The sequence below is a fragment of the Drosophila kikkawai genome, chromosome 3L (assembly GCF_030179895.1).
Source record: "Drosophila kikkawai strain 14028-0561.14 chromosome 3L, DkikHiC1v2, whole genome shotgun sequence".
NCBI classification, from domain to species: Eukaryota; Metazoa; Arthropoda; class Insecta; order Diptera; family Drosophilidae; genus Drosophila; species Drosophila kikkawai.
This window is the reverse complement of record NC_091730.1, coordinates 14,689,902-14,705,138: the sequence shown is the minus strand read 5'-3', so window position 1 is coordinate 14,705,138 and position 15,237 is coordinate 14,689,902. Positions and strand designations below refer to the sequence as shown.

The following is a 15,237-nucleotide window of genomic DNA, read 5'->3' as shown; positions in this document are numbered from 1 at the left end:
CACAGCTGTTTTTTGAGGGCATTGCAGCCCTGGTTTCCGTATCAGCCGTTTCCAGTGGCCGGTTTTATGAACCTCTGACCTTTGGCCCTTCTGCAACTCGAAAGACTCAGCCGCCTGGGGTTAGTGTTTATCAGAGCTATCAAACACTGGATATACCGCGCCAATCCGACGGATTCAAATATCGCCAAAGGCTGCGCCAGTGGTGAAGTTGAACAAAGGAAAAACCGGTTGCCACGGGAACGTAGCAGAGGCATTGCGTGTGAAAAGAGCTGGAGCAGCAGCAGGTGGCGGGTGGTTCGATTCGATTGATTTTCAGCGTTTGTGCCACGCCGACGACATGCAGGAGGCATACGTCAACATCAACTCGATACCCACGCACATCTTCACGTGGGGCAAGTGGATCGAGGAGACTTTGACCGAGAAGGAGGTGGTAATCTGCATCACGGGCAATCCCGGTCTGCCCGGCTTCTACACAGAGTTCGCGGGGACACTGCAGAGGGAGTTGGGTGACCTTCCCGTCTGGGTGATAGGTGAGTGGGCTTGCAGGCGCTCTAGTGAAGCGGCTCTTACTAGCTTGGCTCTCCACATTTTGCACAGGACATGCTGGCCACGATGATCCACCGGAGGCCAGCATTCGGGAGGTGCCCCAGCTCAGCGGCAATGAGGAGCTCTTCAACTTAGACGGGCAAATCCGGCACAAGATCGCCTTCATTGAGAAGTACGTGCCGAGTGATGTGAAAATCCATTTAATTGGCCACTCTATTGGCGCCTGGATGATTCTGCAACTGCTGGAGAACGAGCGGATACGGAACCGGGTCCAGAAGTGCTATATGCTCTTCCCCACCGTTGAGCGCATGATGGAGTCGCCCAACGGCTGGGTCTTCACCAAGATAGCCATGCCACTGTACTCGGTCTTTGGCTACTTATTCTTCACGCTCTTTGCGGCGCTGCCCGTTTGGCTGCGCCTGTTATTTATACAGATATACTTCCTGATCTTCTCCATTCCGCGGCATTTCCTGGGCACTGCCCTGAAGTACTCGAAGCCCTCGGTGGCGGAGAAGGTGGTCTTCCTCGCTGACGACGAGATGGCCCGCGTCCGGGGCATACAGCGGGAGATTGTGGAACAGAATCTGGACTTGCTGAAGTTCTACTATGGCACCACCGATGGCTGGGTGCCCGTCTCCTACTACGAACAGCTCAAAAAGGATTATCCCAAGGTGGACGCCCAGCTGGACACTCAGAAGATTGCCCATGCATTTGTCCTGCGCCATTCACAGGCCATGGCGGGCATCGTGAGGGACATGATCCAGCAGCATCGACGTGGATGAGATCGAAATACGCCCTAGCCAAATGGGTAGCCCGGTTGGGCTTAGGTTCAATCGCTGTCCTTCTTTTTCCCTTTAATTAAATGGACTCGAAAATCGATCTAGTCCAGAAATCACATGATTATATTCCGATTATAAAACCAAATTTATATTCGTTTAGGAGAACATTTTTAGACTTGAAAATATATATGATTTCTGGACAAGAAACCCCTGCATCCCTTAGCAAATCCTCATCCTCTGCACTTGTTTTATATTTTTATTATCTTTTTGCATCTCTTGAAGGAAACTTTAAATATAGTCAAAAGTGTTTTACTCAGCTTGTTGTTGTTGTTTGGTTGGTCTTCAGTTCTCCGGTGATCCCGAGCGACTACGCGATCCGGACTTGGACCGGCTGCCAGAGCGGGACCTGGAGCGGGAACCGGATTTGGAGCGGGATCTGGAACGAGAGCCCGACCTGGAGCGAGAGCCAGACTTGGAGCGGGAACGGGAGCGGGAGCCCGACTTGGAACGGGAGCCTGACTTGGAGCGAGAGCGCGGACGGGAGCCCGACTTGGAGCGGGAACGCGGACGGGAGCCCGACTTGGAGCGGGAGCGGGACCGGGGACGGGAACCAGATCCATCGGATTCCCCTTCAGATTCAATGCGGTTCTTGGCTCGCTTGCGCTTGGCTGCCCCATCGCTGTCGCTGGCTGAGGCGGATCCACTTCTGCTTCTACTGCGTTTCCGACTGGCGGCACGATCACTGCCACTACCAGAGCCGCTACGACTTCTGCTTCCACTGCGACTCCGACTGCGACTTCTACTCCTGCTGCGGCTGCGCTTGCCCTCCGATTCCGATTCACTGGTCGAAATCGTCTCCTTGGACACGATTTTAAGGCGCTGCTTGGCGGACAACTTTTCCTTGGACTCCTTGACCGCCTTGGGCTGCTTCTTGCCCTTCTTCTTGCCCGACTTTCCGCTGCCCCGGGCCGTCTCCTCCTCGCTGTCGCTCTCGTACTTCTCCGTTTTACGCTTGCGTCCGCCGCCGCTGCCCTTTTTCCGCTCTCCCGCCTTGCTCTTCTTCTTGGAGGGACGCTCGCCATCGCGTGGCCTTTCGCTGCCGCTGTCACTGCCCGATATGTAGTCATCCTTGCGCCCTCGTCCGCCCCCTTTTTTGCGTTCCTTTTCCGGAGCGTCGGGTATGATGAGAATAGCCTTGGTCTTTTCCACATACTCCTGCCGCTTGGCCAGCAACTGATCCCTGGATGTCTTGGCCTCCTCCTCGCGTCGCTTGCGCTGCTCGGCCACCTTGAGTTTGAAAGCCTCGCGCTCCTCCTCCTGCTTGCGACGCAGCGAGCGTTCCTCCTCGTCGATGCGCCGGGCACGACCCACATGGTACTGGGCCTGCGAGAGGAGATCCTGGCAGGTGTTGGCCTCAATGCCGGCTACCTCGATGTTAAAGCGGTTCTTGTCGCCGTGAACGGAGAGGTATTGGAAGTATCTAGGGAATACAAATGGAAGGATATAATTAGTTTTATACAATATAAAATGTGGACAATCTTAACCAGTCTAGAACTTGAGGATTCATTCAGATTAAGCCATTCATAATCAGTCAGACGATAGATTAAATAAACATAAACTGATTATTCAAGTATTTCCTGTACTTTAAAGTGATTATTTAAAGTTATCTTAACCTAAATCTACGGAAGATATGGCTTTCCAATTGAAACCATAGAAGAAACACGGTAAAACTAGGAATCTCGAGAGTAATGTGGTATTAATTAAATGATAATCCCTTCCTAAACTTATCTACTTTGGGGATTCACATTCAAACTTACTTTTGTGCCAGCTCCAATTCGTGAACCGCCTGCAGCACAACCTCCAGCGTAGACTTCTCATCCTTGAGTATGGCCATGGCTAGGCGGGACAGCACAACGGCTATGTTGAAGAGCAAAACGGTGTCCTGGGGTGCCACACGGCGTGCCTTCAGTAGCACCGCCTTGGCCTCCACCAGCTTGTTGGCTCGCAGATAGGCTCTGGCCAGGTATTGCATCACCTCGACATTGTTGTGCTTGTAGAACTTCTTCATGCAATTCTCGTACATCTGGATGGCGCTGATGTATTGCTTCTGCTCCACGTAAACGTGGGCAATGTTCAGCCACACGTCGCAGAAGTCAGCGGTTGCCTCGCGCACCTGGGCGAAGATGTCGCGGGCCTCGATCACGCATCCCTTGTGGGCCAGGACAGCGCCAATGCCATTGGTGGCCCATATGTTACGTGGATCATTGCGAAGAACCTGCGGGGGGAGAAGAAATTTGAATAGAATCCCCTAAAATATATATTTAACATCTATTTTACCTGCTTGAAAATGGCCAAGGCCTTCTCCTGGTGCTTCCTCTCCTTCTCCTTGTCCCTACTGGGCTGGTGCAGCGTTTGTAGCGAAAAGTTACCCAAAGCAATGAGTGAATAGGCATCCGTGGACGTGGCCGGGTTCTTGAGGATCGTCTCAAAGTTCTTCTGGCCCAGGGCAAACTGCATCTTGGCCAAATGGAGGTTGCCCAGCAGAGACCTGGCATCCGGATTGTCGTTGTTGATATTCAGAGCGTCCTTGAAGAAATCGGAGGCCACAAAAATCAGACCCTTGTCCCTGGCCATGCAACCCAGCCGGAGATAGCAGTCGATGTAGTTGGGATGCTCCTTGAGGATCTCTTTGTACAGCTTGTCGGCCACATCGTAGCTGCTCATGGCCTCGTTGAGTCGGGCCAGGTTGTACTTCATGGTGACCTGAATGGACTCATAGTACTTGACATCCTTGTCCATTTCCGAGGTGGCATGCTGCAGGGCCGACTCTAGCGTGTCCTTGGCCATTTTCAGATTACCCAAGCGGTAGTGCAACGAGGCCACATTGTTCTGAATCTCAGCGGGTATCTCATACTTGGCCTTGTCTCGCAAAATGCTGGAGGCAGTGCCGTAGGCATTCAGCGAAGCCTGCAGATCGTTCTGCTCCAGAATCTGGGCCAGCTCTATCCAGGCTTCAATGTCCTCGGGAAACTGTTCAGTGACCTTTTTGAGATGAGTCTTGGCCATGTCGCGCTTGGTCTGCGAATTGGAGTGAGCGTACAGCGAGCCGAGGATCTTCATGGTCTCGTAGTTGCCCGGCTGGATCTTCAGCACCTTCTCAAAGCACTGGGCAGCCTGAAATGGAGTAATTGAATTAGGTCAAAGCTCGGTTTTTAATTAATTAACTTACGTTCTCCGTGTCCCCGCGATAGATATACATCTGTCCCAGGCCGTAGTGCGGCAGCACAAAGTTGGCTGGCGCTATCTGGGTGGACTGGTAGTAGTACTGGAAGGCTTGATCATAGTCGCTTTGAGCGTGGAAGCTCCTGGCCAGCTGGTAGCAGCTCTCCGCTCGCATCGCCTCGTTCTCGGTATTGTGGAAGGCGTGCAGCGCCAAATGGTGAACCTTTTGGTAGTCCTTCTTGAAGAAAAAGTGATTTGCCAGATGATTGAGCACCATGGGATTGGCATTGTCGATGGTGTAGGCCTTGGAAAGCATCTGGACGCCGAGCTTATTGGACTCTGGCTCCAGTTGATTGAGCTTCAGCACGGCCAGGCCAATAAGCGCGCCGACACACTGCTGATCCAGCTGGAGGGCCCGCTCAAAGGCTAGCTTGGCCTTCTCGGGATTACCCATCTTGAGGAAACAGTGGGCCATGCCAATCCGCACGTTTGCCGGGCAATTGGGATTCGTTCTCAGGGCCTTTTTGTAAAATGCCATTGCTCCGCGGTAGTCCTTCCGATTGAAGGCTATGCACGCCTTGCCCAGCAGCGAGGGGATGTTCGAGGGCGACTGGTTGAGCACAAAGTTGAACTGAGCATCCGCCTGGTCCATTTTGTCGCCCTCCAGCAGGCAGAAATAGGCCCTACCCAGCAGATGGCTCTGGTCGTACATGATGATCTTGTCGGCGCTGGTGTACAGGTTGGTGGCCTTCATGAACAGCTCGCGTTTCTTATCCTTGGACTTTTCGCGATACGCCTCCTGCACATAATGGGCGGCCAGCATGTCCAGGGCGCGCATGAGGTCCTTGTCCGAGTCGCGATAGTCCTTGGTGGCGTCATCGCTGCGTGACTCCTCCAGCAACGTGACAAAGTCCTCCGTCTTCTTTTGCTTGTAGTAGGCAAGCTGCAAAAGCGACAGACATGTCTCTCAACCTGGCGGCATTTCTTGCTCCTCCATTCACTTACCGACACATTGACCCACACGTGCAACGGAGCACGCTCCTGCTTGAGGATGCTCAAGACCTCAGGACAGTCTGGCAGTTGATCTGGATCCACCTCGATCACCTGAAAGCGAAGCCGAAACGTATGAAACTTGCATGGCGAAACCTTGAAATTCGCTTAAAACTCACCTCATCGGTGTCCTGCAAGGGTATTTCAATGCAGTTGGACATGGTTGCAGCGGGTTTGGCCACGAAGCCAACAAACTTTGCCGCGGAAAACGAGAAATGCGAACAAACGGGCAAAATTGGGCGAAAGTAAAAAACAATAACTATTTTCTTTCCATTCCGGTACGCTAGGGATGCGAAAACAGCGATGTCACTATCGATAGTATCGATGATTTTTTAAAAGGCGATACATCGAGTGGAAGCCCACTATCGCTGTTCCGATTTTCATTCAGTGCTGCCAGACTTTCTAGTTCTATGTGCGCGGCAAATTTAAAATACAGATTTGGGACAGGTCATAAAACCTGGCCTTTGGAAAGAAGATTTGGGATAAAACCTTTTTGGGTTTCATTGACAACATATAGAGGTATTGAATCTATAATCAAATTATTTAACAAATCTGTAAAGTTGAATTACCAAAAACCTGTAATTTAATTTAAATTCAAACACAGTGGCGAACCGATTTTCCTTCATAACTTTTATTCGAATCTGTCTTTTGTTGGTTTCGTTTATGCTTAGCTTGCATTTGCTCGTTAAACAAGTTTAATTAGTGAAATTATCGTACATCGTCGTTAAAAGTCATAAATTGTGGTATATACGATATAGCATGTACGTTGGTTTATACATCGAATTATAGTACTCCAGTTTGCTAACTTTGTTGCATTCTGCAATCAATGTGCAATTAAACATTTATCTATCTTAGGTAATTTTCGATGCGCAAGCTTTTAGCTGCCCACTCAACACAATTGTTGCTCTGTCATAAAAACAATTAATCGTTAAATTATTTAACAAATAGTTTAAAGCGTATTTGAAAGTATACATTAAGTATAGTAGTTTAGTTTTTCATTTACCTACAATTAAATTACAATTTAATACAAATCGTTAAAGTAATGCCTAGAAAACATATTTCATTTCTTGGAAGTTTTGTATTTCGCTTAATTCCTTTACTTTTACATATTTTGAGCGCAGATTTCATTTAACTAACATTTTTCTTTGGTTTTTACCATACGCATAGAGTGAAACACGAAAGTTTTGCCACAAGTCCTGTGCCTAAACATTTAATTTAATTTTATTAAATTCAAGTTGATGCTTTTCTCGTTTGGGATGTCACTTAGCTTGTTTATAATGAACGTATGGTTATGTATTCGATTAGCATGTAGTTGTGATGATTTCCTTTATGGACGTGGCCGACGTGAGATTTATTCCCCTAATCTTATTCCACCTGTACCGCTTTTATGTATGAGTATTCAACAGCTTACATTTATCTTAGGGGTCATTGCAATGCCTTGCGGAGCAGTTATGCCCCTGAAAGACGTTATTTTCGTTACGAAAATCTAAATAGAATCGAACTTCTTGAACTTGAACTTTCCTTACCTAGTAAGTAAGTCGAATCATGTTAATGGCAGTAGATATTCGCAATATATTTCTCCAAGTTCGTTTGGGAAACAGGCTCAAAAGTATAACCTATAAGGTTCATGGTAATCTTTCCCGCAATCAAAACTAATTACATATTACTTAAAGTAAAATTAAATTATAATAATAAAATATAGAGAAGGAGAAATATCATCAAACCTTGGGTCTTGGAAAATGTAAAAATAGTTTAAGCTGTAGAACAGAGCTGACCACGCAGTGTCCAGAAGCCACTGTATGAGCAGCTTCGCTTTAGAAGTTCGACAGTAGTTTTCGTGCGAATATTTATCGGACTGGGGACCAATTTTGGACTGAGATCTCTGCTGATCATCCTCCCTTTAGGTTTGGCACACGCTCTGAGTAACGCTCTCCCGCTCGCCTCTTCGTTCCCTCCCCCAACTCTTGTCCATCCTCAATCCCCCAAACGGATCTCAGTTGAGGCCCAGGAGTCGCTTAAAAGCCCGCCGGTAGTCCAGGTTGAATATGGTGTAGATGACTGGGTTCAGGCCGGAGTTGATGTAGCCCAGCCATGTGATGAAGTTCTTGAACTTGTTCGTGGGACAGCAGCTCTGGCAGAAGGGCAGGATGACGTACATGAGGAAGAAGGGCAGCCAGCAGATGACAAAGACGCCCATAATGATGCCCAGAGTACGGGCTGCCCTACGTTCCTTGGACAGCGAAATTTTCTGCTTCTCCTCGATGAACTGGTTGACGCCGCTCGCCTTCTTTTGCAGCGGTGTGGCGGATACGGCAGCGGCGCCGGTCGATGATTGCGGCGGGGTTAGCTTGAGGGATGTCTGCTCATCCGCTTGGGTGACACACACCTGGAATCAACAAGATAAATAGTGAATTGGGTACACTTTTTTATTAATTTTAATTCCACTCACCTGTATGCAACCCTTGGGATCGCTTCCGCTCTCTGTGCTAATCTCGGCATCGGACTTTCCTCCGCCCGAGTGCCCGCCGCCGACACCACAGCCACCTCCACCTCCTCCGCCGGCGGGAAGGAGCTGCTGCTCTCCATGGGGTTCGCAGGTAGACGAGGACTGTGACTTGCGTCCGCCCCTGGCCTTGCCGTGCTTGATCGAGTCCTTAATCTTGGCGCGCCGCGACTTTTTCACCAGGACAACGACATGCTGCTGTTGCGGATCTCCACTGCCCTGGGATCCCGCCTTTGAGCCATCCATATGCTGCTGCTGGGGCTGGTGTGTCTCACTGCTGATGCTCTCCTGGTCGTTCTGGATCATGGGCGTGGTGAAGTGGGCGCGATCACGGCCGCAGCACAGCCAGCTAGCCAGAAGACGCGACTTGGAGCCCGAGGCGGATGCGGATGCGGCGGCCGGCGAGGAGTTAGTAATGGGCTCCAGCTCGGCGGACTTCAGGGCGATCGTGTTGAGCTTGTTGGCCTTGGCTCGCTCCCGCAGGCGTCGTCGCGTTGCCACGAAGATCTCGATATAGACGATGGTCATGATGGCCAGCGGGATGAAGAAGGATCCTAGCGAGGAGTATATGACATAGCCGCGCTGCGAGGTCAGCTCACAGGGTGTGGCACTGGTGAATTCGTCTGGCCAGTCGTTCCAGCCGATCAGCGGAGGACTGCTGATCAGGAGCGAGAGCAGCCAGACGCCGGAGATGAGCAGCAGGACGCGACCGACGGTTCGCTTTTGGGCGTAGTTGATCGGGTCCGTGATCGCCCAGTAGCGATCCAAGGCGATGGCGCACAGGTTGAGGATGGAGCTGGTGCAGCAGAGCACGTCGCAGGTGAGCCACAGCTTGCACAGGTGGATGCCGAACTCCCACCGCCCCAGGATAGAGTAGGCCACATTGAAGGGCAACACCAGCAAGGCCACCGTGAGATCGGCAACCGCCAGTGACACGATGAAGAAGTTCTGGACGATGCGCAGCGGCTTGTAGGTGAACACGCTCAGGATCACCAGGATGTTACCAATAATGGTCAGGACGATGATAACGGACAGCACCAAGGCGGTTAGCAGTGCCTCCCATTCCGGCACCGCCAGCTGCAGCCCCAGCACACTGCTGTGCAGCTCCTCTACTTCCCCGCCGCACTCTCCGGCATCATCGAGGTCAGAGTCCGCTTGAGCCGTACTTAGAGCCGCCGCCACGGTGGTGAGGCTCTCCACCAGGGAGCCGGATATGTTGGCCACCGTATCCGTCTCGATGCCTGCCGCATCCGTGACGACATCACCGCCTCCGGACTTGGTATTGCCGACGGCGGCAGCAGCGGTTAAAGCCGCCGCCGCCACCGTTGTGGTGACATTTATGAACAGGATCTGATCTGCCGATGGCATCTTGGCATCGTCACTTGCTCCTTCGGGTTTCGGTTGCGCTCACATGCGTCTCGTCTCGGTTGGCAGGCGGTCGGAGTGTGCTGCTTCTCTGGCTTCCGTCTGCGGAGACAAATGGCGTGGAAAACAGGATTAATGTGGCTTCAAAAACCCCAAATGGAGGAGGGAATATCCTCGGGTACTGTGCTCATTATGCATAAATGTGGGTGCCGACGTGGAGGAGCGTGTAATGACGAGGACAGGATAAACGAAATCACATGAAGAAAATTAAATCTCAACAGAAAGGCAAGGATTGTCACAACTCAAAGGTGCTTTACGTTTTAAAGATACATTTTAATTTTTTTGAATAATTTGTCTAAGCATTTAAGTTATTTTGAATATATTTTATTATTTTTTCTTAGTCTCCAAGTAGGTAGGTCAAGTTTTTGGCTCCATGGTGACGAAAGGGGTTTATAGCGGCCCGTGTGTCGAATTCTGTCGGAAGTTGTCGTCGTCCCGTGTCATCGATGGGCAAAACTTTTGCCATCAGCCCCCGGAAAATTGTTAGGGTGGTGAGTGGAGCACAAGGCAATCAGGATCATGTCAAATCCAAATTATTTACAACTTGTCAATAAGCATGCACAAAGGACATTCGAACGATGGGAAGAAGACAGACTCAATGGCAGCCCGAGAAAATACAAGAAAAAAGGTCAAGTAGGCTGGGCCAAGAAAGCACGGTCAGAAGGTCATTAACAATTTAAATGACAAATCTTGTCGCATTATCTCTGCGTGGGATAAAATATTTAAAAGTAATTAAAAATGTCAAGCCAAAACGGGTCGGAACAGATGGCCCTAAGTAAATTCTTTTCCCGGCGAGGGAGATGGCTTCGAGGATAACTTGGACAATGAACCGCGAGTCCTTTCACTTGCCTTCCTGCGTCAATACTCCACTCATCTTTCCCACTCGGCCCCTGTCCCATAATCATCGAATAATTGTTGCTCTGCTTTTTCCTCTTTCACTTGACACTTCCATATCCGCTAAGCTCTTGCCAACTTTGGCCCCTTCCTCGCTTTTGCCACGCCCATGCCCGACGGCAGTTGAAAGAACATTAATCAAAATAACCCGCTCATAAACTGAACTCTCCAGCAGCGCGGGAGCTCTCCAGGAAGCGGGAAAGGAAGGATCAACTTTGAAGCAAACATTTTCATTCAGCCAAAAATTGTTTCGCGTTTTTTCGCTCCATGGGTGGTGGGGGGGCATGGCAGATTGCTAATGCCCCTGAATCCTACCTTGATTTCTGTCTGCAAATGTAAAGCTTTTAGCCGAGATGTATTTTCGGTTTCTTGTTTTTTTTTTTATCATTTCCTTTTTTTTTTGAGGGCTCCACAAATAGATGGGGAAAAAGTTTTAAGCGATTTTTAGTTGGTTGGCCAGCCAGATTTTGGACACGATTCGAGTTTCAAGGGTGCCTTAAGTGAGCCTCTCAACAAGCAGCCAGCCATGAAGCAACCTAAAAGACCTTGGCAATGGCTTAAAGAATTAAATGCAACTTTAAACATAATTTTTATTTAAATACTGGGATAATTATATAATATATATATAATATAAGATTTGACTCAAGCAACAATTTATTAATACACCTAATTAAAAAAGAATGATTTAGAATTAAAACCAAGAGGAAAAGGCTTTAAGTGTTACTTCTGGAAGCTATTTTGATAATAAAGGGACCTAAGGAATCATAAAACCATAGGCTCATAATTTTCCAAAACAATTTCTTGATATTCTACGTTTTTTTTTCAGTGCGTGCCAAGAATTCTTTTCCCATTGGTAAACTGATTTTCACTTGCAATCTACGCGACATAATTGAATAACTCGTGGGCAGAGGGAAACTTGAGACGACTTGGCCCATTTTGTTTCTCGCCTGTCCTGGCCGCCGGCCGATAAGCTTGTTACAAAGCTCTCCTGATTACGGGACCAGCGCCCAAAAGCAGGCAGCGATCCGTGTTTTTGGGCCGGAGAGTGCGAATGAACAGCTTAGGATAGTTTGGACCCCCCTCCGACTCAAGTTCGCTGGAATGGGGAAAAGTTTTTTGAACTCGTTATGCAGTCGCCCGCAAAGGAAGCGACCTTGACTCAACGGGTTTCCGCCTAAATATATATATCTGTATATATCCTAGCACCCTCACATACATATGTTGGGGCTGGCTTTCCATACACATGGACATGTCCTTTTTTGGCAAACTTGTCATTAGCATTTGTGTGTTTGCATGCAGATACCCAGCGGAGGCAAAGTTTGGCAACTTTAGCAGTGCCCCAAAATAAGAAATGGTATAGATTTTTCTGGAAAAAATCCAATGAAAAACTTAAAGTCCATCCTTAAGGGGGGATATACATGTAAGCGGTCAAAAATGTGGCCATTTTTCGTAAAATTTTTTTTATAAGAAATAGTCAAGCAATCGTCGTGAAACTTTGGATATAGGTAAAAGTAGAATCAGAAATGATAAAAAAAATTAGTTATAAACAATATTTTACAAAATGGCGGATTTATGGAACATATGCCGTAGCGCCTCGAGCTTTAAGTTGCCGTGCTATGGACACGATAGAGCTCGTAATTCCTGTCCAAAATCCGTAAACTAAATTTTTTTGTATTTACTACATCTATATCTTCTATTTGAACCTAAAAAATCAAAAAGAAATCAAGACAAAAAAATTAAATTTTGATTTGAAGGAAAAAATGTCATTTTCAGGTGATCAGTTTTCACTTCCCACCCTCTTAAAAAATAGTAATACTCAGTTTTATAACAACCATGTAGGTTCAAATAGAAGATAATTTCATGCTGATCATAATAAAATTTGATTCACTCTGATATGTTACGTAGTTTTTTGTGAATCGTGTCCATAGCATAGGTAAAAATGCACAAATTTAAAGCTGAGAAAAAGACGTTTAAAGTTTTTGATGCGCCCACGTTAACACTTGTATACTTTGCTTGCATACTTAATTTGAGGCACTTAAAGTTGGAATTCGATGATGAAACTTACAGAGTATATTCTTTAAGTAATAAACTATTTTTTAAACAAAAAAAAAATTAGCCAAAATAAAATTTGGTTTACATGTATATCCCCCCTTAAGCAGTAAGGAAATTTCTCTTTTCTGGCAAAGAGTATACGAATGGCGGTGTTGAAGGCTCAGCTCATTTGTTTTCCTCAATTTTCCGCCGTGTCAGGCTCATTAAATATGCAAGAGTTCCGGCATATCTGCAAGATACACGCATCCTCGACATCAAGCCCACCCACACGGCTTTATTTATAGCCCACATTAGGCACTTGGTCGGCTAAAAATACAAAAGCCCGAATAGCCTTTGATGCTGATCAAGTTTGCCACACGGAACGAAAGAGATACGCGTTACTCGTTTCAATAAAATATATACCGTATAACAGGGGCATATGCATCTTGGGGAATTTCTCTTAATTGGCAGCGATGGGTGTGTGGGCCAGGCCTAGGGATGGTCAACGTTGATATGACGATGTTGAGGGGTTACATTTTTATTAAATATTTGTATTTTTTGACTGGATGTTTGACCAGTAAATTGGAGAGTAAATTCGAGTCTTAATTTGCAAAAATTTGTTAAGAGATTCCCAGCTTACAATTTTATATTAAAAACTGGGAATCTTCTTAAAAATATGATCATAAAAAATATACAATTAAAATTATTAAGCTACTGTAATTGATAATCATTTAATAGTAATATGCATAGAACCTATAAATTTTTTACTGCAATTTAGAATTTGTATTTTTTTGATTTTGAAACCCTTTAAAATCTCTTTAAATTTAAATTAATTTTTATTAATCGTTTTATTTTATAATTCAATTAATTTTATTGTTAATTTATCAACTTTTTCTTTATATTTCAATATTTATTTTCAATCTTATAGCATTTTTCCTCAATATAAAGTACATCCCTAGACGAAACTTCACTGCTTGTTTCATTTCATTTGCATGATTAATGTGGCGTACAATAATTCCAGCACAGACCCATCCGCATCACATTTTTCCCCGTTTAAATACACGAGCCTCAAAAGAAGAAAATTACGAAATTCTTAACAAACAAAACGAAGGCAGCGAAAATGATTCGCTTTGATTGCGCGGCGAGCTCTTTGAGCTTTGAGAATTTAAAATATTTTACGCGTAATTAAAACGGGTGCAATTGATTGGAAATTATGAAATGTTTTCGTGCCTAAGTAAACACGATTGGGCGGGCCCCCCGTCAAGGGAATGTTGGGTTAGAAAACTCAAAGGGGGAGGTGTTTTCCTCTGTTTTCCCCTCGATTTTTTACTCTCTTTGGGGCAATTAAAGGCCACAGATCTGGCACGAGTTGACAACTGGCCAGCCGGCCGATAAGACTTCGTTGCCAATTTCCATCAGAACCACCTGCGTTCATTTACTGCTCTGGTAGTTTCTCCCATTACCAGGTTATACACTGTTCTTTGGGGAAAAGTTTTTACTTTAAGTCTTGGAAAATATGGTAGAAATGTTTATACTTTTACTTATTCGATTTTGGTTTGTAAACTCTTGAATGTGAGGGTTCAAGTTCCTTTTAACTTAAAAGTTTTAAGTCAAAGTATGAATTTTAATTTGTATTATTTTAAGGTTCACTTTCATATTCTTTCTCCCAGTGTACATGCATGAACTGAATTGAACTGGACTAGGCCTAAATGAAAGTCGCCCCCGTTACCTGTTCTCAATAAAATGCAATCCGAGTCGAGTCGAGTCAAGTTGAGTTGGGCTCGGTGAATGGAATGGAAACTGCGGGATATGGGATGTGACCATGCATGCGGCCCCTGGGGCCTTATCCGCACATGGACAGACGCCGTGCACGTGCACTTGGCACACACAGTATTCATGCAATTTTGCGCTTTTATTACGCAGCTATCGGTTTTGGACTAGAAATTGCATTTAGTGTGGCACTCGGGCTTTCGAAATGAAGGGGAGAATATTCCAACAATATTAAAAATCAAAACCCAATCCCCTCCGTTTTAAAGTATGAAACAGAGCAGTATATCATCGCAAGGACAACAGACAGGTTTGCAAATTTGTTAACGTGTTGATGCGAACTTCTGTTTGGCTTTTTGCGGATTTCTTGGTTTCTTGGGTGTCCTCTTCGGTTTTCCGCTTTTCCCGCTTTCCCCGGAAACCCCGGTTTTTGTTGTTGGCTGTTGCATGTGCCATGTGGGAAAATACCCTCGTTCCACCATGCTTTCATTTTTTTTTTTGCTTTATTCTCTTTTTTTGTTTGCCAATGACATGAACACGCTGATGTGTGAGCAATTGGGATAAAGGCAAATGTAAAAGAGGGAGGCGAGTGGAGGAAAATGCTCGCCAAATGAGCAGCAGATTGATGAACCAGAAAATATTCGCCGTAAAGTAATGAGCGCTGCTCTGCCAACTGGCTGATTGGACGAAGACGATGGCATTCGAAGCCAGCGAAATCTTAAATTTCGTTTGTGGAAAGCTAAAGTAACCAATATGATTTACTGAGTCTTAATTAAACCATAAATGTATTTTAAAGAAGAAGATTCTTAAATACAATTTTTCTGAACATTAAGCTCCAGATATATCGCCCTTTTCGAACCTAAATTGCTGCAAATTCGACCAATTCCTTGCCGATTGTGTCAATCGCTTGGCGTGGCTTGGTGAAATGTCAGCAATTTGTAAGCGCTTTGGTTTTCCGGCAACCGGAATATCCGGAAACGGGAGTCCAGAAACCGGGAACCTAGGATGTGGCACGTTTCT

The 15,237-nt window shown here is 46.4% G+C and overlaps 3 protein-coding genes across 6 annotated transcripts in view; 1 reads left to right on the top strand and 2 right to left on the bottom strand.

The window, feature by feature from the left end:
- Positions 1 to 38: 38 nt before the first annotated feature.
- Positions 39 to 1,641, top strand: sturkopf (lipid droplet associated hydrolase sturkopf). The gene is made up of 2 exons (XM_017167598.3): positions 39 to 530; positions 598 to 1,641. The coding sequence occupies exons 1-2, from the start codon at positions 338 to 340 to the stop codon at positions 1,326 to 1,328; spliced, it is 924 nt and encodes a 307-aa protein (XP_017023087.1). The 5' UTR covers positions 39 to 337; the 3' UTR covers positions 1,329 to 1,641.
- Ctr9 (RNA polymerase-associated protein Ctr9) lies at positions 1,568 to 5,894 on the bottom strand. Its single transcript, XM_017167597.3, has 6 exons — positions 5,717 to 5,894; positions 5,553 to 5,651; positions 4,555 to 5,490; positions 3,663 to 4,499; positions 3,143 to 3,600; positions 1,568 to 2,805 (listed from the first exon to the last, which is right to left on the bottom strand). The coding sequence occupies exons 1-6, from the start codon at positions 5,756 to 5,758 to the stop codon at positions 1,668 to 1,670; spliced, it is 3,510 nt and encodes a 1,169-aa protein (XP_017023086.1). The 5' UTR covers positions 5,759 to 5,894; the 3' UTR covers positions 1,568 to 1,667.
- Positions 5,895 to 6,212: 318 nt separating this feature from the next.
- The window catches only part of Oct-TyrR (Octopamine-Tyramine receptor), a 33,659-nt gene continuing 24,634 nt past the window's right edge, over positions 6,213 to 15,237 (bottom strand). The window contains exons 1-3 of one of the 4 annotated variants that reach the window (XM_041775408.2): positions 9,783 to 9,857; positions 8,047 to 9,567; positions 6,213 to 7,983 (exon numbers count right to left, since the gene is read on the bottom strand). In XM_041775408.2, the coding sequence (XP_041631342.1) occupies positions 7,591 to 7,983; positions 8,047 to 9,468 (1,815 nt within the window). In that variant the 5' untranslated portion in view covers positions 9,469 to 9,567; positions 9,783 to 9,857 and the 3' untranslated portion in view covers positions 6,213 to 7,590. The other 3 variants (XM_017167720.3, XM_017167719.3, XM_017167718.3) reach the window with 3 other exon arrangements.